This window comes from Vidua chalybeata, chromosome 9 (genome assembly GCF_026979565.1).
Source record: "Vidua chalybeata isolate OUT-0048 chromosome 9, bVidCha1 merged haplotype, whole genome shotgun sequence".
Lineage (NCBI taxonomy): Eukaryota > Metazoa > Chordata > Aves > Passeriformes > Viduidae > Vidua > Vidua chalybeata.
Window position 1 is genome coordinate 29,352,695 of NC_071538.1, and position 25,880 is coordinate 29,378,574.

Below are 25,880 nucleotides of genomic sequence, written 5' to 3' on the forward strand. Positions count from 1 at the left end.
ACTGAGCTCTGTCCCTACAGTGCCTCTCTCCTGTGACTGAGCTCTGTCCCCAAGGTGTCCCTGTCCCGTGTGTGACTGAGCTCTGTCCCTACAGTGCCTCTCTCCTGTGTGTGACTGAGCTCTGTCCCCAAGGTGTCCCTGTCCCGTGTGTGACTGAGCTCTGTCCCCGCAGTGCCGCCCAGCCTGGACAATGCGGGGGGCACGGAGGAGGTGCTGGTGCTGCGGGGCGACACGGCCACCCTGGGCTGTGTGAGCGATGGCTCCCCTGTCCCCAAGGTGTCGTGGCTCAAGGATGGCCTGGCCCTGCCCCTGGGGGCCCACCTGGGCTCCAGCAGGCGCGGGATGGTGCTGCAGGTGCCGAGGGCAGCGCCTGCGGACACGGGCACGTACACCTGCGTGGCCTCCAACGCCGCTGGGCACAGCAGCAAGCACTTCGTCCTGAAGGTGCAGGGTGAGTGCTCGCCTGTCGGCATGACACTTACAACACTTCCAGGGATAAGGAGTTTCCATGGGCTCACAGAATCCCAGAGTGGTTTGGGTTGGGAGGGACCTTAAAGCCCATCCAGTGCCACCCCTCGTGTTGCCATGAGCAGGTTCCACTATCCCAGGTTGCTCCAAGCCCTGTCCAACTTGGTAATTTCAATAATGATAAATGAGAGGAATAAGTAAATTAAAGATACCTAAAGATGTGTGAATGTGCAATACAGTATGTATTTCCCAAGTACTGAAATGTGCTATAATTAATATAATTATATGCTATAAATTACTAACTTTGCTTAGCAGAAATTCAGCTTGACAGGAAGATGCACAGCTGAAAGCACAACAGTTAAAAGCCTGATAAATCTAATTGCTGAGATTATACAGTGTTTTATCTATATTTTTAAAAACATTTTCTAACTAATAATTCTAAATCACAAAATATGCAAATTACTTGATAGAAATTACCTGAGTTCCTCAATGAGTTCATGATACGGTCAGAAATAACTTAATGTAGACTAATTCTACAGACTCTACCCACAAGATCATGTTTTCAGTTAGTTTTTACAGGTGTTTTGAGTCCATAAAGAACTGGAATGTTTTTCCTTCCTCAGAGCCGCCACATATCAATGGTTCAGATGAACCAGAAGAGCTCTCTGTCATTGTTAACAACCCACTTGAGCTCCTCTGCATCTCCTCTGGAATCCCAGTGCCCAAAATCTCATGGATGAAGGATGGGCGCCCACTGCTGCAGACTGACAATATTCACATGCTAAGAGAAGCCCTCCGAATAACCAGTGCTCAGGTAGAGTGTTTGTTTCAAAACAGGCTCAGTTCTGCAATCCCTAAAATGGTTCCTGCCTTAGGACCATTCTCAGCGGTGTCCTAAAAACCCCTAAAATTCACTCACCTGCATTTGTGGTTAGAGAAAGGTCCAGGTGAAACAACCTTTAAAAACCTGAATCAATTAACTAAGGCTGGGTCTAGCTGTGGATGCCCAGGTGAAGTTCCCCAGCCAGAAGTGAGATAGGGCTCAGGATTGATTGCTGCTTGTTTTGTTTGTAAAAAAACACTTCTGGGCTGTATAATGAGGAGCTTATAGGAAGGAGAAACCATAAAGATGTTGATGACTGTGTGCACAAAAGGATTTCCTCAGTACCCAAACCTGAGCCTTCCTTAGGTGGATCCCTATAGCCAGTTCCATCTTTAGTGCTGGACACACGTTATCCAGAGAGATTTTATGGAATCCTGCAACTCCTGAGCTATCTCTGAATAACCCCACCAAAGTGAAATAAAGAAGTATTCAACAACTTCATTACTTTCTTTCCAGGGATTCTGTGTCTCCTGTGCTTGTGTTCAAGTGCTGTGGGTTGTATGTTGTTACCGTGTTTGTGTTTCTTGGTTTTGCTGGATTTTCCCATAATCTGGAGTTTCTGCTGAAATGGTTCCTGTGTTTCCAGGTAGAGGACACAGGAAGATACACATGTTTAGCATCTAGCCCAGCAGGAGATGATGACAAGGAGTATTTAGTACGAGTGCATGGTAAGTTTAATTTAGGGAAAAACAATTTCCTCAAACTGTAAAATGCTAAGGTACATGTCAGCATCTCATTTAACAAACACATATTCCTAAAGATTAAATATTCTGTGATATTACACCATACGATCATAATAGTGTTTCTCATTAAGGATGGTTATTCTGAATGTGATACACAAAGAAAGGAAGTTCCACCTGATTTCTGTTAACAATTCCAAGTCTTATTTTGAATATCCAGGAAGCTCACAGATGTCAGTATTTGGTTGGATCAAGTTTGTTGTGCTCACTCTATAGAGATGTAAAATATACTGATATATTGATATGTTTAACACAGATATTGAGAGGAAGAATTAATTAATGATCCCACAGCTTTGCATTTATTTTAAACTTGAGATAAACTGGAAATTTTCAATCAGTAGTTTTTGACATGGTTCATATGTGTGGTGTTGATTTTGTTCTCTGTTTTTTGTCCCAGTCCCCCCCAACATCGCTGGTACCGGAGGGCCGCAGGAGCTGACGGTGCTGCAGAACAGCCAGGCTATTCTGGAGTGCAGGTCGGACGCTGTGCCCCCTCCCACCATCTCCTGGCTGAAGAACGGAGAGCTGCTGGAGGTACTGAGCTTCCAGCCTCTGTGCTGGCCTTCTGCTCGCTGCAGTTGTCACAGCAGTGCTCCAGGTCTCTTGCTCCGCTCGCCCCTCAGCCCGAGTTACGTGCCCGCACTCAGAGCAGCTGGGTAGCCCCAGTGCCTCTGCAGTCAGCCCCAATGAGCCCCCAGAGCCAGCGGGCATGTGAAGTGGCCATCCCGCTGTTACTTGTTCTTTTTTCCTTTAGGGGGATCCCTTGCTCCTCCTGGATCCTCTGAGCAATGCTAGAAGCCTTCGGTAAACTCCTGAATGGCTTCCCAGGAAAGGTAGCTGAGACAAGACTGCACTCTATGTTTCCTTTGGCTATATTATGCATCCTCCTACTCTAGTAGCATTTAGAAAGGAATTCAAGTTCTTTAAAAGAAAATGGGTTGCTAATCACCAGGTTTTACCAAGCGCATCTTTTCCACTCAGAATTCCATAATGCCATGGCAAGGCAGAGTCTGTGCTGGATGAAAGAGGATTATCAAGATGAGGATGGTTTATATAGAAGAATTTTTTTCCTTCCCATCCTTGAGACCACTCACAAAACAGGTCCTTTTTAACTTAACATTAAAGTTCAGTTATTAATTGAACTTAATTAAAAATTTTCTCTCAACCTTTGTTCATTAATAAAGAAGAAACAAATACAGATTATGAATTTTCGCCTTTAGCTGTGATCCATCACTAAATCTTCACCCAAGTTTCTGCTTGTTTGCTTTCCTCTGACATGTCATTCCTCAGACTCTTTCTCTGTGGTAGATTTAGAAGAAGGATCTGGTGGGTGAACATGTCTTACAAAGTGCTGCTAGGGACCATGATCTTAATGTAGCCCAGGAACCAGCTGGAAACAAATTTAACAGGACTATTCTACTTCTGGATAGTTAATTCTCTAATTGAGTGGTGGGGTTTTTTAATGAAAACAAGGTTGAACAAGGTTTGGAAATAAAATATATGAATGCTTTTTGCCTTGCCCTTCATTGGAAAGCTTATGTTTGAAAAGCAATGCTTAGGGAACATAAACCATGAAAATCAGTTACTGTTAAAAATATTCACAAAAAGAAAAGTAGAGAAGCACTGTGACAGCCAGAGGTGCTCAGCTGGTAACCTGGGAATTATCCTTGCACTGTTAGTTCTCCTCCTGCCTCATGAACTCATGTCAGAATGTGAGGGCTGAAGCTTCTTGGGACTTCAAAGCCCATCCAGTGCCGCCCTCTGCCATGGGCAGGGACACCTTCCACTAGCCCAGGTTACTCCAAGCCCTGTCCAACTTCACCTTGGACACTTCCAGGGATGCAGGGCAGCCACAGCTTCTCTGGACACCCTGTGCCAGGGCCTGCCCACCCATGAGCTAGACATCAGGAGAAATCAGTGTCCGGCTGCTTTCTCAACCCCAAAGAAATGTAACAGCTGACTAATCCTGAGCAGCTGGAAATGGGTGTCCTTGGGTGTGGGAAGAGAGGTGAGGAGCTCCTTGGCAAATCATCCTCCTTTCCTGGAAAAGAGGAGGTGTCACAGTGACAAGAGAGGGCTGGAGATAGGCAGGTTCTCAGCCTGCAGTGTTATACCAATTTAAATATCACTGGTTTTGTGAAGCAGCCATGTGGAGGTTGTCATTCCTCCTGCTTTTGTTGTCTTCCATTGGGCAGATTTTGAGGTGAGGCCTGCCCTAGCCCATCTCTGTGTGCTGAGTGATGGAATTGTGCAGCACCACCTTCTCTGCCAGCAGAACTATGGAAAGATCTGGCTTCCAGCAGCTTTGAAGTTGTGGCACTCTTGAGGGATTTCGGAAATGCATATTGAGAGTTAAGAAAAGAATAGGAGCCTCCTGGCCTAACCTGGCTTTTTTCAAACACTAAAAGACTTGCTGAGTTTGTATTTTTTTTTTTTTCCAATATGAGTTTTCTGGCTTACTTTGAATAGAGCCTAAGGATTAAGTTACAGCTTCATCCCCTGTCTTCTCTTATCTGTAGGTTTCTGTGTTTAGAAGCCATCACACAGGTTGTGTTTTCAACAGGAAATGCCAGTGATTGCCCAAAATCTGTCAATAATTCACCCTGGTGGTGAATTGTGTCACCTGAGGGCTCCAGCCCTGCACTGCAGCCTTGGAGCTGGTGCCTGGTGTGAGAGCAGAGTACCAGGGTGCTAGTGCAGAACCCAGAGGAGTTTCATCTCTCTGGGGTGCCCTTCTCAGACCCTCTAACCACAAGAGTAGGTGGGAATGTCAGCTTTCAGTTCCATCCAGAGGATGGGTAGCACATACTGGAAAAGCTAAGTTGGTTTTTATCCAGTCAAGTCTCTGAGCACACGTAGCTGATGTTGCTGTCAGTGATTGATGCAGACACGACCCAGGCTGGGTGTGGTAAAGCTCTCACTGGACTGGTGCCTAGCAGGGCCTGTGGAGTCACTGCAGGGCTGGGAAGAGGGGCAGCCTGTGCCCAGAACTGCTGGCTGGTGAACTCCTGGCTGGTAAACTGAGCTGGCTAAGTCTGTGCTGCCTCCCAGCTGAGCCAGACTGTGATGCTGGAAGTGTAGAGCAACTTTGATTCCTTCTGCCTGTAGTGTGCATAAATAACAAGATAAATGAAACTAATCATGTGCTATTAGGTGCCCCATAAAAGCTCCAAAGCCCTTTGGCTCTGTAACAGCTGCCTCCTTCAGGCACAAGCCTCAGTAGGGGTTTCAATGGAGAACCAAAAAGCAATGCTAAGTTTTAAATGCTTTCTTTACCCTCTTCTCTTAAGGGATGTAAAGGCAGCAGTGAGTTCAGTCCCTGGTTTATCGGTGCCCTTCTCTCCTGGCTTTTAGTGCTGTGCAGTGGAAGGGTGTTCTGCGCAGGAGAGGCCGGCAGTGAAGCTCTAAAGCCTGCCTGTGTCTGTGTGTGCCCGCAGGGAGGCCCCCGGCTGCGGATCCTGTCCAGCGGGAGGTACCTGCAGATCAACAACGCCGAGCTGGGGGACAGCGCCCGATACACCTGTGTGGCCAGGAACGTGGCAGGGGAGACCACCAGGGAGTTCCTGCTGGCAGTGCACGGTAACCTCACGGAGCAGCCTCGGGCAGCTTGGGCTTTGCACGGCGTTTCTGCAGGAGTTCAGGCAGCAGGAACTGAGCATTTGTGGTTGTTTTCCAGCCACGTGTTGGCCACTCAGGCCATGCCCAAACTCTGGGGCCATGTGCATGGCCTCATGTCCCACTGCTGAGCCCACAGCTGGCCCCCAGACTAAGAGACCTGCTGGGCACTTGCCATGGCTCACTCTCCATCTGTCTGTGCTTCCTGCAAGCAGAGGCTGCATCCAGCCATCATCCTGACATGGAGTCAGGATACATCCAGACTGAATACCCATATCCAGGACTGACAAATGCTCTTGAACAAACGCAGAGCAATTCTTTGAAGCATTTGACTGGCACCCTGGAGACAAGGTTTCACAGCTGGCTTGACAGGTTACTTGAGAGCTATGGCAGCTTCTCTGTGCCTGGAGAGGACAGGGCTTGACGGGCCTTACGCTTGATACTTGTCCTATGCTACCACAGCCCTGAGCTCCGTTTTAAACCCTTTTATTTTCTCACCTCTAGTCTGATGAGAAGTTATTCTACTCTCACACTCAGGTGCCTGGAAAGAACTTTTCCCCCTTTTTCTATTCTGTTTCCAGCCCAGTCACATGGGCCCTGCCTTACCCTCTGTCCCCAATGACTGGCCTTACCTGGTCCAGCTAAAGTCCTTTTTTCTCCTTAGTGTGTAATCAGGAAGCAAGGATATCCCCACAGCCTTAGCTTGCTGAACTCCATGTGCTGAACTCCTGCTGCTTTAGCTCAGTGGTACCCTTTGCAGTAACTTGCAGAGCTCACCTTTGCAATGCATTTCAGCCAAACTTTCTTTCTCCTTCCCTGCTGCAGCTTGGCAATTACCGTCACCCAGAACGGTAAGAAACTTGTTCCTGTCTTTGCAGTGAACTCAAACCCGCTGCTGCACCCCTTTTCATGTGTTCAGTTTCAGTCATTGCAATGTAGAGTTACTTCCTTTGTATCATCAGCTATTCTCCCTTGCAGTGGCTCCCACGATCCGGAGCAGCCCCCAGACTGCCATGGTGCACATCAACGCCTCTGCCCTGCTGGAGTGTGCTGCAGAAGGAGTTCCAGCCCCCAGGATCACCTGGAGGAAGGATGGGGCTGTTTTTACTGGAAACAATTCCAGGTATTGCCCAGAATTTTAGCATAAATATTCTTTATTGCTACTTAAGAATGTATTTATTACAGAAACTTAATTAGACATGAAATTGTTCTAGAGAAAAGTAGGAGCACCAAAGGTTTCACCTTTTTGTTGTTAAGAAGGATAAAAAATTCCTTTGGCAACCAAATATAATCATTCTGACATTAGAGATTTTGAAGAGTAAATGTGAAAGATGTTTAGATTTTTATATATACATAGAGTTTTGGGAGGAAGCCAAGCAATTTCATGCAGACCAAAAGGTATTCTGTATTTTATAATACATGAAACTTTTTATACATGTTCTAATACCAACTTTTATTATATCTGTCTCCTGACTGTTTTAGAAGGAAGTAATTTGGCATTTTCTAGAACTGATCAAATGCTAAGGAATTCTGTTACATTGCAAAGAAAAAATACAGGCATTAATTAAGTTTTTTAAGGTTAAATGAGAAACCATGAAAAAAGGGGGTTGGCTCTTTTCTGTAAATCCTGTATCTTTTATGTGAGATCACCATGTCAGCCAGATTTCATCATTTCTTTGGGAAATAGATGTGCTGGGAAAGAGTGAAATAAGTGAGAAAACTCTGTGCCCCAATTAATGCATGCTTCATTTAGGCTGTTGGTTGTGTCCCCTGAGTGATCTGTTCTCTGCTCTGCCAGGTGCCCTGTCGATGGGTGGTGGGCAGCACCATTTGCTCTGTTGCAGGTATTTGGTGTTGGAGGATGGGTCCCTGCACATCCCCTGGGCACAGGTGGCTGACACGGGCAGATACGTGTGCATGGCCACCAACGCCGCGGGCAGCGAGCGCCAGCGCATCGACCTGCACGTCCTCGGTAAAGCTTGGGGCTGCTGAATCCACTGGCAGCAGGCTTCTTCTGCCAGAGGCAGTCTCAGTTTAGCCCCTTCTTAGTTGCTCTGGTTAAAAAAAAAAAAAGGGGAGAAATTGTTGGAAAATACCAGCTTTACAGAGACGGGGCAACTGAGAGGTGTTTTAAGAGATTTTATTCCATTATCAGTCTCGTTGAAGGGTGTGACATAAGAGATGTAAAACTCAATGCCATTCTATCAGAAGCCAACCTATTTCCTGGTTACAGTACCTTATGAATGTTTTTCAGCCTATTAGCTTTCGCCACACAGTACTGCTAATATTTCTAACACAAATCACCTATTATTTTACCCCACGTGGTCTTGCTGCAGTGCATCTTTCACAGTTCTAGTTCTCCAAAATATCTGGTCTTTTTGCAAGGCCATCTTTTGAAACTTGTTGAAACTTGTTTCTAGTTCAATCTCTCTCTCAGTGATGTTATCTCTATTCCATGGCCTTTCTAAGTCAGCACACCCTATCTCAGAGTTTGCATACAAATGTACAAGACTATGTGGACTTTCAGTCAGGTTTTAAGAATCTTTTACAAATCCATTTCTCACAAGAAATGCATATATATATGTATATATATACAGACACACACACATACACATATAATTATTCTAAATAATTAGGCTTTGTTTGTCCTTAGTTCCTCCAACTATTGCTCCTGGGCAGACGAATATCACAGTTACTGTAAATGTGCAAACTACTTTGCCTTGTGAAGCCACTGGAATTCCCAGACCAGCAATTAGCTGGAAAAAGAATGGGCATCTGCTTAGTGTTGATCAGAACCAGAATACATACAGGTGAGAGGTGTTTTCTTTTTCATTGTGGGTTTCAAGTTTTCAGGGATGATTTTGGCACTTGAAATATCTATCTGTGCTTAAACACTACCTTGTCTAGCCAGCAAATTCAGTGGGCTAATTACCCGAGAAGGAAAGAAGTATTTCAATGGCTTTTACTTTCTTTTTTCTTTGTTCAGACTTCTGTCTTCAGGTTCCTTAGTGATCATTTCTCCCACTGTGGATGATACTGCTGTCTATGAGTGCTCTGTGTCAAATGATGCAGGAGAAGATCAAAGGGCAATTGATCTCACTGTTCAAGGTAGAGGGGATGTTACTATTACATGTGTGTGCCACCCAGAACTTCTTTGGGGTGTTCTGATGTTGAGATGAGATTTTTATTTCATTCCTCTTTGATACTGATATCCATAAGTCTCTGGTATTTCCAAGAATGTATAACAAATGAACGTGGGCAAGTAACCTTTGCCCTGCTCTTGATTTTCAGTGCCCCCATCCATAGCAGATGAAGCCACAGAGCTCCTGGTAACAAAGCTCTCTCCAGTCGTGGTTTCCTGCACTGCCTCTGGTGTTCCCGTCCCCTCGGTTCATTGGACCAAAAATGGCATCAAGTTGCTTCCCAGAGGAGATGGCTACCGAATTCTCTCTTCAGGTAATGTGCTGCAGGAAATCAGTGCAATCAGGCACATCCATAAGTAATGAATTACAGAAATGCAAACAATCCCCCAGAGATCCTCTCTCTGATCCCTTTGAATGAAATGAAGGCTGCTGTAAGGGAGCACCTGTGCCTTGAGGATGCTCTACATGTTGTGCTGCTCTCTCTCTGCCTCAGGAGCTGTGGAGATCCCCTCTGCCCAGCTGGCCCATGGGGGCAGGTACACCTGTGTGGCCCGGAACGCCGCGGGCTCTGCCCACAGGCACGTCACTCTGCACGTGCAGGGTAAGCTGGAGGCTGATGAGCAAGGCTGTTCTGGCAGCCAGCATTGCTACTTCAGCCTGCTCAGGTTGTGCAGTTTTAGTGTTCTTCTGTATTGTCCTAGCCTTGAATGTTATACTTTTCCTTTTTTCTTTTATTCCACAGAGCCCCCCGTTATCCAGGCCCAGCCGGGGACATTGGATGTCATCGTGAACAATCCCATTGTGCTGCCCTGTGAGGCTACAGGCACTCCTCAGCCCGTGATCATGTGGCAGAAGGAGGGCATCAACATCATCACCACAGGTATCCTCCCAAAGCCTGGGACCCTGCCTGCTCCTGTGACACAGACACCCATTTTCTTTTCTGAAACTTGGGTTTCTCCTCTCCTCTAGTTCACCAAACCAGAAGTGTCATACTTTGATTATATTTGTTTTAGGGAACAGTTACATAGTCCAGCCAAGTGGCAGTTTGCAGATTGCCAGAGCAGCTGTGGAAGATGCTGGGACTTATATGTGTGTTGCTCAGAATCCAGCTGGTACTGCTCTGGGGAAGATAAAGCTGAAAGTTCAAGGTAAATCACCTTTTAGACTCCTTCTCTTAGTCCAAACACAATTCTGAGCAGTAGAAGGGGACCTAGTGCTTTCCTGTTTGATGTGATGCTGAACAGAGCCCAGGAAGTTTATTCCCTTTAGTTTGATGTCTGCTTTAGGGCATGCTTTTAGAATTATTTTCACCAAGAACTAAAGAGTTCCTTCTTACAACATACATACAGGTGAGAGGTGTTTTCTTACAGCATCTAATTCTTTCAATAATTGTCTTTGTTCCTTTCAGTTCCTCCTGTTATCAAGTCCCACGTGGAGGAATATGTTGTTGCCGTTGATCAGTCTGTCACCCTGCAGTGTGAGGCTGAAGGCTACCCTGGCCCACAGATCAGCTGGCATAAGGATGGGCAGCAGATAACAGAGTCCATGCGAAGGAGAATCCTGAGCACAGGAGCTCTGCAGATCCTGTTTGTGCAGCCCGGGGACAGCGGCCGCTACACCTGCACAGCGGCGAATCCCGCGGGATCCAGCACCTCCAGCACAGAGCTCGCCGTGCACGGTAAGGAACTCTTCCTGGGAGGATGGGGGGCACTGCAACGGCTGGTCCAGACAGGCTGAGGACTCCCCATCCCTGGAAGTGTCCAAGGCCAGGCTGGACGGGGCTTGGAACAACCTGGGGTAGTCAAAGGTGTCCCTGTGCATAGCAGAGTTGGAATGAGGTGGCCTCTAAGGTCCCTTCCAGCCCAAGCCATCCTGTGATTCCATGATCAGTGGGACTGTAGGGAAATGATGTGTGTTACTGGTGTGACCCCACAGAGAGTAAGGAGCTAGGGATGTACAGGGAGGAGTTCAAGAAAACTGTGCTACTTAATCCAGGGGAGTGTTATTAAGTTGTAATTTCGGCCAGTTGCTTGAATTTTGGCACACAGTCATTGATGGAAATGGACAATCCAGAAGGTCCAGGCAAGGACTTTCTTCAGTCCAGTATTGTGCTTGGATAATACTCAGAGGAAATGTTTCTAATGACCTCCCCACAGTTCCTCCCAGGATCCGCAGCACGGATACGCAGTACACGGTCACGGAGAGCTCCCAGGCTCTTCTGTCCTGTGTGGCTGAGGGGATCCCAGCACCAACAATTAACTGGAGGAAGGACAACACGATGTTAAGAGACACAGTGGGAAAATACCAGACTGTGCCTGGTGGAGACCTCATTTTGGACAATGTTGTGGTAAGCTCTCTGCATCTAAGCTATTACTGGGCACATTTGGCAGTGATGAGATCCACTTCTGGGTTAGTCATTGTTTTATTTTGATTTTTTGTTCTTAATGTTCCAAAATCATTACAAAAGTTTCATTTTCCACTGGGGAGTAAAATCTGTGAAGAATTTGTAGTGGTAAATCCTCAGGAAGGGTAAAAGGAAGTGTTAGTTATCCTTCAAGTTCAGGGAAGTGGAAGAGCTCAGCTGAGCATTTCTGCTGAATGCTTGTTCCAAGCCTTTCAAGAGTATCTTACTGATACGAGTGCCATGTGCTGTAGGGTATATCCCAGCTGTAGGATATATCCCAGCTGAAATTTCCCCACCGTGTTTCCTTGCAGCCCGAAGACTCTGGCAGTTACACCTGCATTGCCACCAACGCTGCTGGGGAGGACACGCACACGGTCACCCTGACAGTTCACGTGCTCCCAGCTTTCACTGACCTGCCTGGGGACGTAGCCTTGACCAAAGGAGAACAGCTCAGGTTAACCTGCAAAGCAACTGGGGTACCTGTCCCCAGAATAACATGGACCTTTAACAATAACATCATTCCAGGTGGGTCTCTGATGGCCATTTGGCTGCAGATTATTTTCCCCTATGCAGCATTGCAGTTTAGGACAGAGAAGAAGAAAATTCTACCTGGAATAAACTGTTAGTGATTGTGGGAGGAATATCTTTAGTGTTATGGAATCATGCAATTAAACTGCCTCTGAGACAAAGCTGTAAGGAAGGTAATTAAAAAATGGTCCCTCTTCTGTAGCCAATAATGTAGCACATTAAAAACATTCATATCTGATGGTATTTACTCAGCTTCCAGCAACTGATTCTTGAAATTACAGGGCAGCTGAAGTGAACAGTGCATGTGGGCAAATGTCACAGCAATGACTTTCTGTGCATTCCTGGAGTGCCTCAGGGATGCACAAGACCTCAAAGCTGTGCTGCTGAGAGTGCACAGATCCAAGCACTCCTGTGAGCTGTGTACATTTCGATCCCTGGAATGACCCTTTCCCTGCTCTCCCTCCAGCGCAGTATGACGATGTCAATGGGCACAGTGAGCTGCTCATCGAGAGGGTGTCCAAGGAGGACTCTGGCACCTACGTGTGCTCTGCAGAGAACACAGTGGGCTCCATCAAGGCCATTGGCTTCGTGTATGTCAAAGGTACATGAAATTCAGCAGTTGTGGTTGTTGCTGGACAGCTCCATGTAACCACTGGGCTTAGATAGAGGAGTGGGAATAGGTGGGAAGGAATGGGACAGGTGGGAAGGGACCTTAAAACTCATCCACTGCTGCCCCCTGCCATGGGCAGGGACACCTCCACTAGCCCACGCTCCTCCAAGTCCCATCCAGCCTCAGCTTGGACACTTTAAGGGATTCAGGGGCATCCAGCTTCTCTGGGCAACCTAGGCCAGGGCCTCCCCACCCTCACAGGGAGCAATTTCTCCCTAGTATCCACTTTGAACCTGCCTGCTGTCAGCTTAAGGCCATTCCCCCCAATATATAATACCTTGCCAATGGCTAAATGGGAAAAACCTGAACAGGTTGAAATTCTCCCTTCAGAAAGTCAGAGGTGAGTGATCCCTATCAGCAGTTCTCAATTAGGCACATTTTATTTTGGCTCTACTATTTCTCTGCCGTCTCTTGTTTTTTCAGAGCCTCCGGTCTTCAAAGGGGATTATCACTCCAGCAGAATTGAGCCCTTGGGTGGCAATGCCATGTTGAATTGTGAAGTCAGGGGAGATCCCCCTCCAACCATCCAGTGGAGCAGAAAAGGAGTGGGAGTTCAGATTAGTAACAGAATTCGACAGCTTGTCAATGGTTCCCTTGCTATCTATGGCACCGTGGTGAGTCCTGCCCCTATGCTGTGAGTGTCTGCTTTGAACTTGATTGATAAAGGTGTTCCTGATCATATTGGTTTGAAGGAGTCAGGCTAGACATTTATCCTTTTTTACTTTCACCTTTAACAAATGTTTTAACTCAGACTAGAATTAGATTCAGATTATTGAGGCAAAAATGCCCAGGTGGTCAGAGTTCTCCCTGCTTGTCAGAAGGACTGAATTTGCATACTAATTGTTGGTGTGTGAGATCCTGGTTAAATGGGACCTTAAGAGAGCCTGGTTTCTACAGCCAGGCTGTAAAAGCAATTGCATGTGCAAATCTCTTATTCCAAATGTAAATCCCTAATCTGAAAAGCAAGACTCATATTTTTCCCCATGTACTCATGAATGCATTTTGAATTGGGGTTAAAATTCCCTGCCAGGAGGGGCCCTGTAGACTGAGCCCCTGTTTTGTTCCTCAGAATGAAGATGCTGGTGACTACAAGTGCGTGGCGACCAATGACGTGGGTGTGGTGGAGCGCAGCCTGACGCTGACCCTGCAGAGTAAGGCCCAAAGGGAGGCTTAATGCCCCTTAAGGGAGTGAAAACCTGCCTGTGGGGAGGTGCAGGCAGCTCCTGGGGGAGTGTTTCAAGTTGGGCACTGCCCTGGAGGTTTGGACTCATCTTCTCTTCCATAGAATCATAGAAGGACTTGGGTTGGAAGGGACTTTAAAGGTCACCTGCCGTGGGCAGGAATACCTTCCACTAGAGCTGGTTGCTCCTTGAACACTTCCAGGAATGAGGTAGCCAAGAGCTTCTCTGGGCATCTTTCATCATGAATATATGACAGTCTGGTCTAAGCTGTGATTGAAGTCAAACAAGAGAGGGATGTTAAGTGTGGTTGAGCCTCATCATAGAAACCAGTGTGGAGTGAACTGAACCACTCTCTGAAAGGGCCTGTTTCTCTTAGTTCACTCAATACAACTGGAATAAACTAGACTCTCAACTTAGAGGAATCCTAATTCTTATTGACAATATTTTATTTTTGGCAAAAAAAAACCGTTAGAGTTTTTCTTTGCTAGTGGGATAATTTCTAAACTTGCCTTCCTACTGTAGCCTCAAGCATTGTGGGTCTGTTCCTTACCCCTCAGTTGTCTCTGGACATGAATAATAACATCTTCCTGTGGGTTTTATGAAAAACAACCCATTTTAGCAATAAAGAAGAGCAGGTGCTTTTATAGCTGGGCCTTAAACTCTGCTTTAGTCCTCACATTGCAGCATGTTCAAACCAGCTTGTTATTGGCATTGTAACGTGTCTGTTTGGTGGCACCTGGGGATGTGGTTTAGTGGTGAACACTGGTGGTGGTGCTGGGTTGATGGTTGGACTTGGTGATCTGTTTTCCAACCTTAATGATTCTGTGTTTCTATTTTGCCAGTGGGGGATCAGCAGTAATAATTTTAGTCAAAGTAAACTGACTTGGGATTTCCCTGTGCTCACTTTAACACTAAATCAGTCAGGCCTGTGCCCGTGTGCTGCCACCCAAAGAACCCTTTCTCTTCCAGGCCCCCCAGTCATCACTGTTGAGCCGGTGGGGACCGTGCTGGAGGCCGGTGCCACGGCGGTGCTGGACTGCCAGGCCAGGGGAGAGCCCCCTCCCGCCATCAGCTGGTCCCGCCAGGGCCAGCCCGTGCTGGACGACGGCAGAGTGACCCTGCTGCCCAACGGCTCCCTGCGCATCGCCGCGCTGCAGAGGGAGGACACCTCCGAGTACGAGTGTGTAGCCAGGAATCTCCTGGGGTCTGTCCTCGTCACAGTGCCCCTGACTGTGCAGGGTAGGTGCATGAAGCATCAGAGTGACTTTGAAGCTTTTAGATGACAGCGTTAATCTGGATCAAATGTGGTCAATGTTCATCTTGCGCCATTTTATGCATGAGATGTTTGATCTTATCTTCTTTATAAGCATTAGGTCTAGGTTAAGCCTAGTCTGAAGTGTCAGTGGGGTTCTCTTTCATTAAATTTTATTCTATACTCATCCAGCTGGGAGAGATAGAGGCTGTGAAGAGTGAGAGACAAAAATTATAATGAAAGGGTCTTGAATCAGGTCCTGTCCTCAGAACATGTCACAACTGAACTGTGCCTCTAAAGAAAAGCGTTTAGGAGCATATGCAGTAATTGTCTTTGAACTATGGTAAGATATTTGTGCACAATAATGACATGAAGTGAGGTGGATTTCCAGGGGTCGGGAGGTGCAGTTTTCACTTCTCTGTGCCGGCCTAAGGGAGCTGCAGGCGCCAGCAGTGCCCAGCAGCATCCCTGCTCCCGTTGCAGTGCACGGCGGCTTCTCCAGCTGGCTGGAATGGCGGGCGTGCAGCGTCACCTGCGGCCAGGGCGTGCAGGAGCGCGTCCGGCAGTGCGACAGCCCCGCGCCGGCCAACGGGGGCCGCGGCTGCCAGGGACCCCACAGCGACCTGCGCAGCTGCCACCGCCAGCCCTGCCCAGGTACTGCTGCAGCCACGCAATCCCACAAGGGGCTGGGTTGGAGGGACCTCAAAGCCCATCCAGTGCCACCCCTGCCACGGCAGGGACGCCTTCCACCAGCCCAGGGTGCTCCAAGCCCTGTCCAGCCTGGCCTGGGACACTGCCAAGGATCCAGGGGCAGCCACAGCTTCCAGGATCTCCCCACCCTCACAGAGAACAATTCCTTCCAAATACCTAATCTAAATATCTCCTAAATTAAAACCTTTCTCTCGTGTCCTATCGCTGTCAGCCCATCGCAGTCTCCCTCCTTCTATTTTGTAAACCCTGTTTAAGTACTGAAAAGCTAGAATGAATTGGTACTTCTAATGTGCCTTGCATTAAGTGCCCAAACAATGAACTTTTATCACCATGATCTTCATGGCAGATTAATTTTTCCAAATAGCTGTAATTAATTTTGGAAAGAAAGAGGAAATTTCAGTAAATACCACAAAAATATTGTTTCATGAAAACTGGGCTTTTCTGGTCCTTAGTGGATGGGAGCTGGTCGGAGTGGGGGCTGTGGGAAGAGTGTTCAAGGAGCTGTGGCCAAGGAAACAGGACAAGGAGCAGGACCTGCAGTAACCCCCCAGCTCAGCTCGGAGGGAAGCCCTGTGAGGGCAGCGCTCTGGAGTCAGTCATGTGCAATCTTAGGCCTTGCCCAGGTAAGAGAAGAGTATTTTAACCTTATTTGCATGAGGGACTTCATATACATGTCTCTTTCTTTCTCCAAACCCAAATTCTCTCCGCTTATTTTTAGTTGTTAATTACTTTTTTTTTTTTTTAATTGAATGGCACAAATTCTTGGAAACAGGAATCACAAAAGTGTAAGAAATCTCAGCAATTTCTCAATTTCTTTTTTTTCTACACCGGTAAAAATATTAATTTGTATTTTAATGTTTTTCAGTACTTATTACCCACATCCTCACAGTGTAAATTCTCTCTACTCTAAATCTGTCCTGCAAAGCCAGTTAAAATAAGAAAAGAGCCAAACCCAAACCACCAACTATTTAAAGCTATGTAAAAATGATTGTTAATAATTTAAGACTTTATCTGTATATTTTCCTCTGTTGTTACAATTTTTAGCCACATTTTGCTCCCAACTACCTGAATGTCAGGTTTCCTTCCTGTCCCATGAGTATTTCCCACGTTTGACAGGTTGTAGTTTATTCAGAGACTTCACCACTGACATGTTCCCTTCTGTACAATTTGCAATGTTTAATTTTTCCATTTTTCCCTGGCGCTGCTGATGCCAAATACTCATCCACAGGCCTGAGACTCATTTCTCTAGATTTTGGCAGGAAAATCAGCTCTGGCTGCTGCTCTCTGGCAGCTTTTAGGCAGGCTATCTTGGCCCTGCTCAGGCCTCCATCCTGCCCAGGGAATTGGAAAAATCCAGATTTGATTAAGCATTCAGTTCTGATGTTCCACGATGGTGGTGAGGTGATGTAGTTAAAGACAGAAAGAGAAGAGTTGATCTTTGCTTGTCAAAGTGCTGATTGTTTGGGCCATTTTGTGGGGGATTTGGGATATCCCAGGTGTGTGTCTGTTCTGGGGCAGTGTGGGATCAGGGATATATCCCAGGTGTGTGTCTGTTCTGGGGCAGTGAGGGGATCAGGGATATCCCAGGTGTGTGTCTGTCCTGGGGCAGTGTGGGATCAGGGATATCCCAGGTGTGTGTCTGTCCTGGGGCAGTGAGGGGATCAGGGATATCCCAGGTGTGTGTCTGTCCTGGGGCAGTGTGGGATCAGGGATATCCCAGGTGTGTGTCTGTCCTGGGGCAGTGAGGGGATCAGGGATATCCCAGGTGTGTGTCTGTTCTGGGGCAGTGTGGGATCAGGGATATCCCAGGTGTGTGTCTGTTCTGGGGCAGTGTGGGATCAGGGATATCCCAGGTGTGTGTCTGTTCTGGGGCAGTGTGGGATCAGGGATATCCCAGGTGTGTGTCTGTCCTGGGGCAGTGTTTAAGCTGTGCTGCTGTTGCAGTGGCTGGTGAGTGGAGCCCCTGGGGGCCGTGGGGGCCGTGCAGCACCACGTGTGGGAAGGGCACCCAGACGCGGCCGCGGCTCTGCACCAGCCCGGCCCCGGCGCACGGCGGCCCCCGCTGCCAGGGCCCCGACACGCAGCTCCAGCTCTGCTACCGCCGGCGCTGCCCAGGTGAGACCAAAGTTCTCCTTCCCTCCCCCGGTTCTGCTTCTCTCATGGTTAACGCTTTCTGGTTATAAAAGTCAAATCCCTGAAAAAACTCCCCTTCAAGCTTTTTATTGTCACTGGCTCTGTCACTACTTGGCATCTGCTATAGACCCTGCAAATGGACCCCACCTCTTCTCCAGGTGAACACCCTAAGTTCTCCCAGAGGGAGAGCTTTAAGGTCCCTTCCAACCTTAAGCTGGCTCCAGAGGAGAGGGTCTCTAGCCCTGGGAGCAGCTCTGGGGCCTCCTATGGACCCTCTCCAGCAGCTCCATGTTCTTCCTGTGCTTCTGGCCCCAGGGCTGGAACAGCTCTTCAGGTGGAGTCTCACCTGAGAAGGGCAGACAGGCAGAATCCCCTCTCCCCTGCTGCCCACACTGGGGGATCAGCCCAGGGCATGGGGAGTTTTGGTCCCACCTTGCGTGGCCAGGGCTGGTCCAGTTCTCACCCACCCCCAAGTCCCTGGAGAGAAATCCCAGAGTAGCTGAGATGCTGTAGAGAGTCAGTGACATCCATGTTCAGTTTTCCCTGATGCAGCACTGCTGTGCTGTGTTACTGCTGGAGTCAGAGGCTGTAACTGCTGTGCCCCTCTCTGCAGTGGATGGGAAGTGGTCCCCGTGGAGCAGCTGGAGCGCCTGCAGCGTGTCCTGTGGGGGAGGCAGCAGGCAGAGGACACGCCACTGCTCGGACCCGGCCCCGCAGTTCGGGGGACACAAGTGTGAGGGAAGTGACATACAAACGGATTTTTGCAACAGTGATCCTTGCCCAGGTAAGTGCTTTGGGTTGGGCTGTTCGCCCACTCACTGGGTTTGGTTGTTTTCTTTTGGAAAAGAAAGACCCTAAGAAGTTACTGTCCAACAAAAGTACTTTCCTAGCTTGACTGACTGGTTTTAAATCCCTGAGGAAGATCGAATCTGACTTATTCTTGCAGTTCATGGCAACTGGGGCCCGTGGAGCAGTTGGGGAACTTGCAGTCGGACATGCAACGGGGGCCAGACAAGGCGGTACCGGAGCTGTGACAACCCACGCCCGGCCAGCGGCGGCAGGGCCTGTGCTGGGGCTGACGTGCAGATCCAGAGGTGCAGCACGGACCTGTGCCCAGGTCAGTGCTCACAACAACAGTGGGAATGCAGCTTTCCCTGGAAGGCACCAGGGTATATGCCACATGAGGAATGTAGGCCACCCACGGAAGTGTCCAAAGCCAGGTTGGACAGGTCTTGGACCAACCTGGGACAGTGGAAGGTGTCCCTGCCCGTGGCAGGGGGTGGGACGGAATGAGCTTTAAGGCTCCTTCCCACCCAAACCGGTCTGGGATTCTGTGTTTCTGATGGCAGGACTGTTCACACCTGCCCATTACAACAGTTTTTTTGTCCTTTGAGCTGTCCCTTTAGAACCTTGGTTCTTCCAGGAAAGAATTGACTTCAGCATGACCGATGCAGCCTAAAGCATTTAAATTGAAAAATTGCTTTCTTCATTCTTTATTTTGCAGTGGATGGAAGCTGGGGGCAGTGGCAATCATGGAGCCAGTGCTCTGCTTCCTGCGGAGGAGGAGAGCAGACCCGGGAGCGCCTGTGCAGCAGTCCAGCCCCATTAAATCGTGGCCGTCCTTGCCCTGGGGATTCCTCCCAGATATCCAGGTGCAACACCCAAGCATGTCCTGGTGAGTATTTACAGCCTGCATGCAGTGACAGTGTGATGAAAGCCTGTGGCACTCCTGATTTCACTGTTCTCATTTTGGCCAGTTGACCGGGTAATTTAAATTTTTTGGGTTTAAATGTGCCCAGAATTAAAACCCAGTTGTCTCTCCCCTAAAATACCCAACACCACTTATCACATGGGGTCGTGTTTTGCCTCTCCCCATTCCCTGCACAGGTGGGCCTGCACGTGCCAAGGGCAGCATCATTGGCAATATCAATGATATGGAATTTGGGATTGCTTTCCTGAATGCCACAGTAAGGGACAGCCCGGATTCTGACACCAGAGTGATACAGGCACAGATCACAAACGTCCCTCGGACCCTTGGTAGGCCTCTTTGATCAGTCTTTTCTCTGAATACACCAATACCTATGGTCTTTCGGTTTAAATCTGAAGGGTTACACTAGTTCTAGGTCTTCATATTCACCTCATGTGCATATGGGTCTGTAATGAGATCAAAGCTCCCCAATTTTCTGCGGTGTTTCCTTCAGGCCCAGCAATGAGAAAGCTCGTTTCCATACTCAGCCCGGTTTATTGGACAACTGCCAAAGAAATTGGGGAAGCAATGAATGGGTTTACACTCACTGACGCTGTATTCAAGAGAGAAACTCAAGTGGAGTTTGCAACTGGTGAGTTGCCTGGGATAGATCCGCTCTTTCTGTGTCTAGTAAGCCAGATAGATGCTGCATTTCTGAAAAGACAGCAGAGGACCATTGCTGAAATTTGGGTCTTGTGCTTACACTAATATTTTCAGACTGACTGTAGCCTTCTGAGGCTTTATTCCACCTTTTAGAGCTGTAGTTTGAAATGTGTCATGTTTTTTCTCGTGGGCATGGTACACCTTACAAAATGTAGGTATAAATAACTGGTCAAGGGACTCCAATTTCAGTTCCATGTGGCTGTTGGGAGTCTGTGTTGGGAACGTGTGATAAATCAGTGTGCTGTTAAACTGCCAGGTGAGATCCTGCGCATGACGCACGTTGCCCGGGGCCTGGACACGGACGGGACCCTGCTGCTGGATGTTGTTGTGAGTGGCCACGTGCTGCAGCTCCAGTCCGTGGCTGATGTCAGTGTCAAGGTAAAGCTGCTTCAGGTACCACCCCTGCTCTCATGCATCTGTACTTCTCTCACCCAGAGGAAAGCAGGAAACATTGAGTCCTGCAACCTGCTGTACTGTATGTGACTTCTTTTGTGCCTGGTTGAACTGATGGTGCTGATGTTGCCTTTGAAAGCAGAAAGTTACCATGAGGAGAGTGGGGTTGGTCTCTCAAGAGCTTGAGATTTTGGCAGGTAGTGTTGAGGTGGGTCTTCAGGGCAGTTATTGATGGCTGGCATGTCAGGGTTGCTTTGGGCAGAGCTAGAAAGGTGCATCTTTAACCTCTCTGACATAGTAATTAGTAATCGGTAACCAGTATTTTACTGTATTAATCCCACCATGCAGTAAATATACCTGAAGTTGTTGATACTTTGGAAGACTGCAATATGTAGTATGTCCAATATTTATAACCCTCTTCAGTGGCAGAATTTTTCTCCACCACTTGTTTATTTAGCACAATTGTCAGCATCTGACTTCAAATAAAAGCCAAATATTTAGACCTCAAAAGATTGTTATTGAGGAGTAAAATTTTTTTTTAAGAAATCTTCTGCTTTGTCTTCCATCATCAGGATCCTCAGTACATCAGTCTGTATCTTTTTTAAAGTAATAGACCAGGCAGTGTTAAGATTCAACAGTTAAAGTAAGAGTGAAAAGGACCTGTGTGTGTGCAGTACCCTTTGTTCAGCAGTTAAGATAAGCCCCTTTCTGTAAACACGTCTCACATCTCTGGATTACGAGTCTGGAGTTGGTGTGGGAGCAGTTGATGGCCAGGTTCTGTTGCAGGATTACACAGAGGACTACATCCAGACGGGCCCTGGGCAGCTGCACGCACACTCCACGCGCCTCTTCACGGCAGACGGGGTCAGCGTTCCCTACACGTGGAACCACACCATCACCTACGACTCCACCAAGGGGAGGATGCCCTTCTTGGTGCAGACGCTGCGCGCTGCCTCCATCACTACAGAGTACGACCCGCTGGAGGAGGCCGTGGCTTTCCAAATCCAGGCTTCCATTGCAAAAGGTATTGTTCTAGGCCTTCCCAGAAATCAAGCAATGGGGAAAGACTGTCTTCTCTTCCTAGAATTCATTGAGTCACCCATAGTGTCAAAAGAAATTCTGTGAAACTTGGGCAGCTGTAGTGTAGATCCCAGGACCTGAAAGTCTTGTTGATGTCCCCCTAAATTAATTGTTAGTTAGCATTGCTAACTGGCTGTAGGGGATGTACCCATAAATTAACTATTAGTTAGCATTGCTAACTGCTGGCTTTTATGAACCTGAGTGACCAAAGGGGACGGGCTTGGATTTATGGGAGCGGATTTTCCTTTGAGAAGCTCTAATTAATGAACAAATTGGCCTGTTACTTCTTTTAACGCTATTTGGGCTTTTATTTTAATGTGGTACGGAAATTACTCTGGTTTGGAAGTACATGAAACAGAGGCTTGCCTGTCTCAGTCTTTCTTTTCAGTAACAAGATTCTAAATTAAGTAAAATAAGGTTTTTCTCTCTTGCCAGACTAAGGACTCATTGTACAATTTGAAAACCAAATACATTTTCTTTCTAATTTAAAAAGAGATCTGATAAAAGAGAGTCTCCAGGTCAAGATATGCCTGTGATTAGATCTGGCCTTTATTGAACTTGCATTTATTTCCTCCAACAATTAAGATACTGGTGTTAGGGATTTTTTAAAATTTTGTTTTTTAAAATTCAATTTTCAAGCAGCCAAAGCCCTGTGTCCTTTGAGGAGTCTCTCCCTGAGTTTTTCGTTGCAGTTTGTAGTACACAGTTGTGTTCTTCTACAGTGATCTCCTAAGATTTGTGATATGGTGATTTGTTTGGTTTGGGTCTATTGTCCTCCTTTCATGTGAAGTAAAACAAAATGGTCTTTATTCTTTCAATAAGAAACTTTCCAGGATGCATTAGGCTGGGATGGGACTTGCAGCTCACTCTGAGGGGACCCCCACACACCTGTTCAATCTTACTCAAACCAGAGCAAGCCATTCAATACTGACTTTTAGTGCCAAAGTAGAAAAGCCACTAAGGCTGGATTTAAAAGTTTCTGGTTTGGTGTTGAAATATAATAAATATTGTAAAAATCCTGTGCTGTGATTCTTACTGTTAAAGTAATGAAGTGGCCATATTTTTATCCACAAGTGACACGTGCTTCCTTTGTCACACAGGGGATCGGAGCAACCAGTGCCCTGCGGGGTTTGCTTTGGACTCGTCTGGGCCTTATTGCTCAGGTAACGACTCACACGGGTGGGTGTAACCATGGAGTCCTGGAGTGCTTTGGGTGGGAAGGGACCTTAAAGATCCTCTATTTCCACTCCTGAAGCCTTCCCTTCTCCAGGTGAACACCCCCAGCTCTCCCAGCCTGGCTCCACAGCAGAGGGGCTCCAGCCCTTGGAGTCCATGGCATCCTCTGGACCTCCTCTAAGAGGTCCATGTCCACCTTGTGCTGAGGGCTCCAGAGCTGGACACATTATTAAGTCACCAGAACCTACATCCCCTTTATTTAGAGTTGAAAGTATGCACTTCAAAAAGTGTGAGTGATCCTCACTAAAACAGTGTGGATCCAAGGGCAGCTGAAGATGTTACTTCAGTTGTCACCTACAATATGAGTAGTGCCCAGACAGCTTTAAATCAGTACCCCAGGTACACCTGGAGGAAACTGAGCCTCAGACTCTGCTGAGCCTGTAGAGCAATGAAGGACTTGGGTGACCTGTGTGGAGGAAAGGCTGAGTGTTGGCACCTCAGACAGGTGCCCATGTGACTGCTTGGGGGATGGAGGTGGAGAGAAGCACATGAGCGCCCTGGCTGTCTCACTAAGAGCCAGGGTTGTTCTAAGGTGAAATCATCTGAGATTATTTTGTGGATTTATTTCATTACCTCTGGAAAGATTGAAAATTAAGGGAATTGCTGGATCTGGTTTTGCCCTGTGGACTTTACTAGTCACACCCCTCTAAGGAAGGATCAGATTGGAGTAGTTTCTTGGGAAGTTGCACTGGTTTTTCAAACATTTTCTTGTTCCAGATGAAGACGAATGTGCTGTGGGAAATCCTTGTTCCCACACTTGTCACAATGCCGTGGGATCCTACTACTGCTCCTGTCCCAAAGGCTTCACCATCTCTGCTGATGGCAGAGCATGTCAGGGTAAGAAAGGTGCTGCTGGGAACAGCTTGGATACAAATGCCCCTTAGACAATTGAAGGCCTTAAAATGCCTTAAGAGGCACTTAAATTGCTAAGGACAGGTTTTATTCGGGCCATTTTCTCATTATAAGAACACAATTTATTGGTGGTACTCTAATTATTTCATAGCTGAATATACTCGTGGCCACGTGTTTCTAGTTGCTGAAGGCACTGGTTGGTGTGTCCCTGTGCTGGCTGTGCAGGGCTTGCAGCTCGTTTCCCATTGCAGACATCGACGAGTGTGCTCTGGGGGGGCACAGCTGCCACGCGGGGCAGGACTGCGAGAACCTGCCCGGCTCCTTCCGCTGCGTGCTGCGCTGCGGGAGCGGCTTCCGCAGGACGCCCGACGGCCTCGGCTGCCAAGGTACGCGCGGGGCTGCTCCTCGGGGTCATCAGCTCTCCTGCAACTGAAAATGCTGCTCTCATGCAGCTGAAACTCGCTGTAGAGGGCGTCTCCAAGTACCTGTCTATGAATTTTCATTCTTAAGGTTGTGGATTTCTGGTTTTTCTGTAGGTTTGGGGTTTTTTTTTTAATCTTTTGCTTCTTCTGTCTTTAGAAATAAATTTAAAATCCTGTCAGGGAAGAAATTAGCATTCTTGGGTTTGTGTTCCATGTGCATTTTCTTGTATAAAGATGGGAGAGCAGCAAACACTCCGGAGCAGAATTCACCCAAACCCTGCTCAGGTAGTACCCACAGGGAAACTGCCAGCCCTGATGTCAAGGATTTGTGTTGTTTCACAGACATTAACGAGTGTCAAGAGTCCAACTCCTGCCATCAGCGTTGCTTCAATACCATAGGAAGTTTCCATTGTGGCTGTGACCCAGGATTCCAGCTGAAGGGCAGAAAATGCGTGGGTAGGGATGAAGTTCTGAATGTCCATTCCCTCCTTCCAACAGACAGAGTTCAACATTTATTTGTTGCTCTATTGTCTTATGAAAGAAAATGCTGTTATGGATGAAACACTTGATGTACGTTTTGGAATCTGTCAAGCAGTACTGAAAGCCAGAGCCAGCAAGAATTGGGCTGACTGATCCATGTGCATGAAATGATTCAATGTGTGGATACAGGCTAATTTCATTACGTAATTGAGTCCAATCCTGTTTTTTTTGTTTTTTTTTTTTTTTTGGCTTTTGTTTGAATAAGATGTCAATGAGTGCAGGCAGAACGTGTGCAGGCCTGATCAGCTCTGCAAGAACACCCGTGGTGGCTATAAGTGCATTGATCTGTGTCCCAGTGGAATGACCAAAGCAGAGAACGGGACTTGCATTGGTGAGTAAAAGCATTAATGCACTGTGTAGCTATGGGAAACACAGGGACAATGATGATGTTTATTTTTTTAAATAATCCTGAAGATTGTCCATCTCCAGTTATTAATATTTGCACATACTAAAGCACCAACTTGTTTTTGCTTATGGAGCATCTGTGTTTAACTTTTTTTGTAGTCAGTATTAAAAAGCAGATGTATCCTTGCCACCTCTAGTTTTCCTCTGTTCTTAAGCAAGAACAGTAAGATTTCCCTTGGTGTCTTTTCCGTGTCAGAACCTTGATTTCTCTCAGTTATTCATTGACTGAAATGTTTTGCTCTGTGTGTGCATGATTTCTTAAGAGTTTGGCTCAGGAGCTCTCGATCAAGATCACAGGTCCCTGCTGCTTATAAGGGAGGGTTTTAAGCACAGCTGATGTTGTAGGTGGTACCAAAGCTTTTGTTCCAGTGGAATCATGGGATGATTTGGGCTGGAAGGGACCTTAAAAATCACTTACTTCTACCCCTTGTCATGGGCAAGGACACCATCCACCATCTCAGCTTGCTCCAAGCCCCATCCTCGGGCACTCCAGGGATGGTTTGGCCCCAGCTCTCTCCCGCAGTAAGGATGTTGCAGAGCTGTGACTGTTGCCTTGCCGTGTGCTGCAGATGTTGACGAGTGCCGGTCGGGGTCGCACCAGTGCCGCTACAACCAGCTGTGTGAGAACACCCGCGGCAGCTACCGCTGCGTGTGCCCGCGAGGATTCCGCGCCCAGGGCACGGCCAGGCCCTGCGTGGGTAAGCTGCCGCTCAGTCCTCTCACACCTCTGCTCTGCTTTTGCCCGCCTTTCTGCTGCAACACACCAGCAGTGCTGTCCCTGTGGAAGACCTTGCTGCAGGGACAAGTTGGCTCT

The 25,880-nt window shown here is 47.5% G+C and overlaps 1 protein-coding gene across 1 annotated transcript in view; it reads left to right on the forward strand.

Moving 5' to 3' along the window:
• The window catches only part of HMCN1 (hemicentin 1), a 166,762-nt gene that overhangs the window by 132,026 nt on the left and 8,856 nt on the right, over nt 1-25,880 (forward strand). The window contains exons 68-103 of the mRNA XM_053950663.1: nt 173-451; nt 1,092-1,282; nt 1,938-2,019; nt 2,489-2,625; nt 5,529-5,670; nt 6,685-6,829; nt 7,551-7,678; nt 8,360-8,516; nt 8,693-8,814; nt 8,998-9,162; nt 9,343-9,450; nt 9,592-9,729; nt 9,863-9,997; nt 10,258-10,527; nt 11,006-11,196; nt 11,565-11,778; nt 12,248-12,382; nt 12,875-13,065; nt 13,521-13,602; nt 14,602-14,871; nt 15,368-15,538; nt 16,048-16,218; nt 17,540-17,710; nt 18,342-18,512; nt 18,675-18,845; nt 19,233-19,403; nt 19,616-19,765; nt 19,930-20,067; nt 20,395-20,516; nt 21,318-21,555; nt 22,712-22,774; nt 23,565-23,684; nt 23,951-24,085; nt 24,464-24,577; nt 24,867-24,992; nt 25,636-25,764. Of these exons, the coding sequence (XP_053806638.1) occupies nt 173-451; nt 1,092-1,282; nt 1,938-2,019; nt 2,489-2,625; nt 5,529-5,670; nt 6,685-6,829; nt 7,551-7,678; nt 8,360-8,516; nt 8,693-8,814; nt 8,998-9,162; nt 9,343-9,450; nt 9,592-9,729; nt 9,863-9,997; nt 10,258-10,527; nt 11,006-11,196; nt 11,565-11,778; nt 12,248-12,382; nt 12,875-13,065; nt 13,521-13,602; nt 14,602-14,871; nt 15,368-15,538; nt 16,048-16,218; nt 17,540-17,710; nt 18,342-18,512; nt 18,675-18,845; nt 19,233-19,403; nt 19,616-19,765; nt 19,930-20,067; nt 20,395-20,516; nt 21,318-21,555; nt 22,712-22,774; nt 23,565-23,684; nt 23,951-24,085; nt 24,464-24,577; nt 24,867-24,992; nt 25,636-25,764 (5,643 nt within the window). The remainder of the gene's footprint in view (nt 1-172; nt 452-1,091; nt 1,283-1,937; nt 2,020-2,488; nt 2,626-5,528; nt 5,671-6,684; nt 6,830-7,550; nt 7,679-8,359; nt 8,517-8,692; nt 8,815-8,997; nt 9,163-9,342; nt 9,451-9,591; nt 9,730-9,862; nt 9,998-10,257; nt 10,528-11,005; nt 11,197-11,564; nt 11,779-12,247; nt 12,383-12,874; nt 13,066-13,520; nt 13,603-14,601; nt 14,872-15,367; nt 15,539-16,047; nt 16,219-17,539; nt 17,711-18,341; nt 18,513-18,674; nt 18,846-19,232; nt 19,404-19,615; nt 19,766-19,929; nt 20,068-20,394; nt 20,517-21,317; nt 21,556-22,711; nt 22,775-23,564; nt 23,685-23,950; nt 24,086-24,463; nt 24,578-24,866; nt 24,993-25,635; nt 25,765-25,880) is intronic.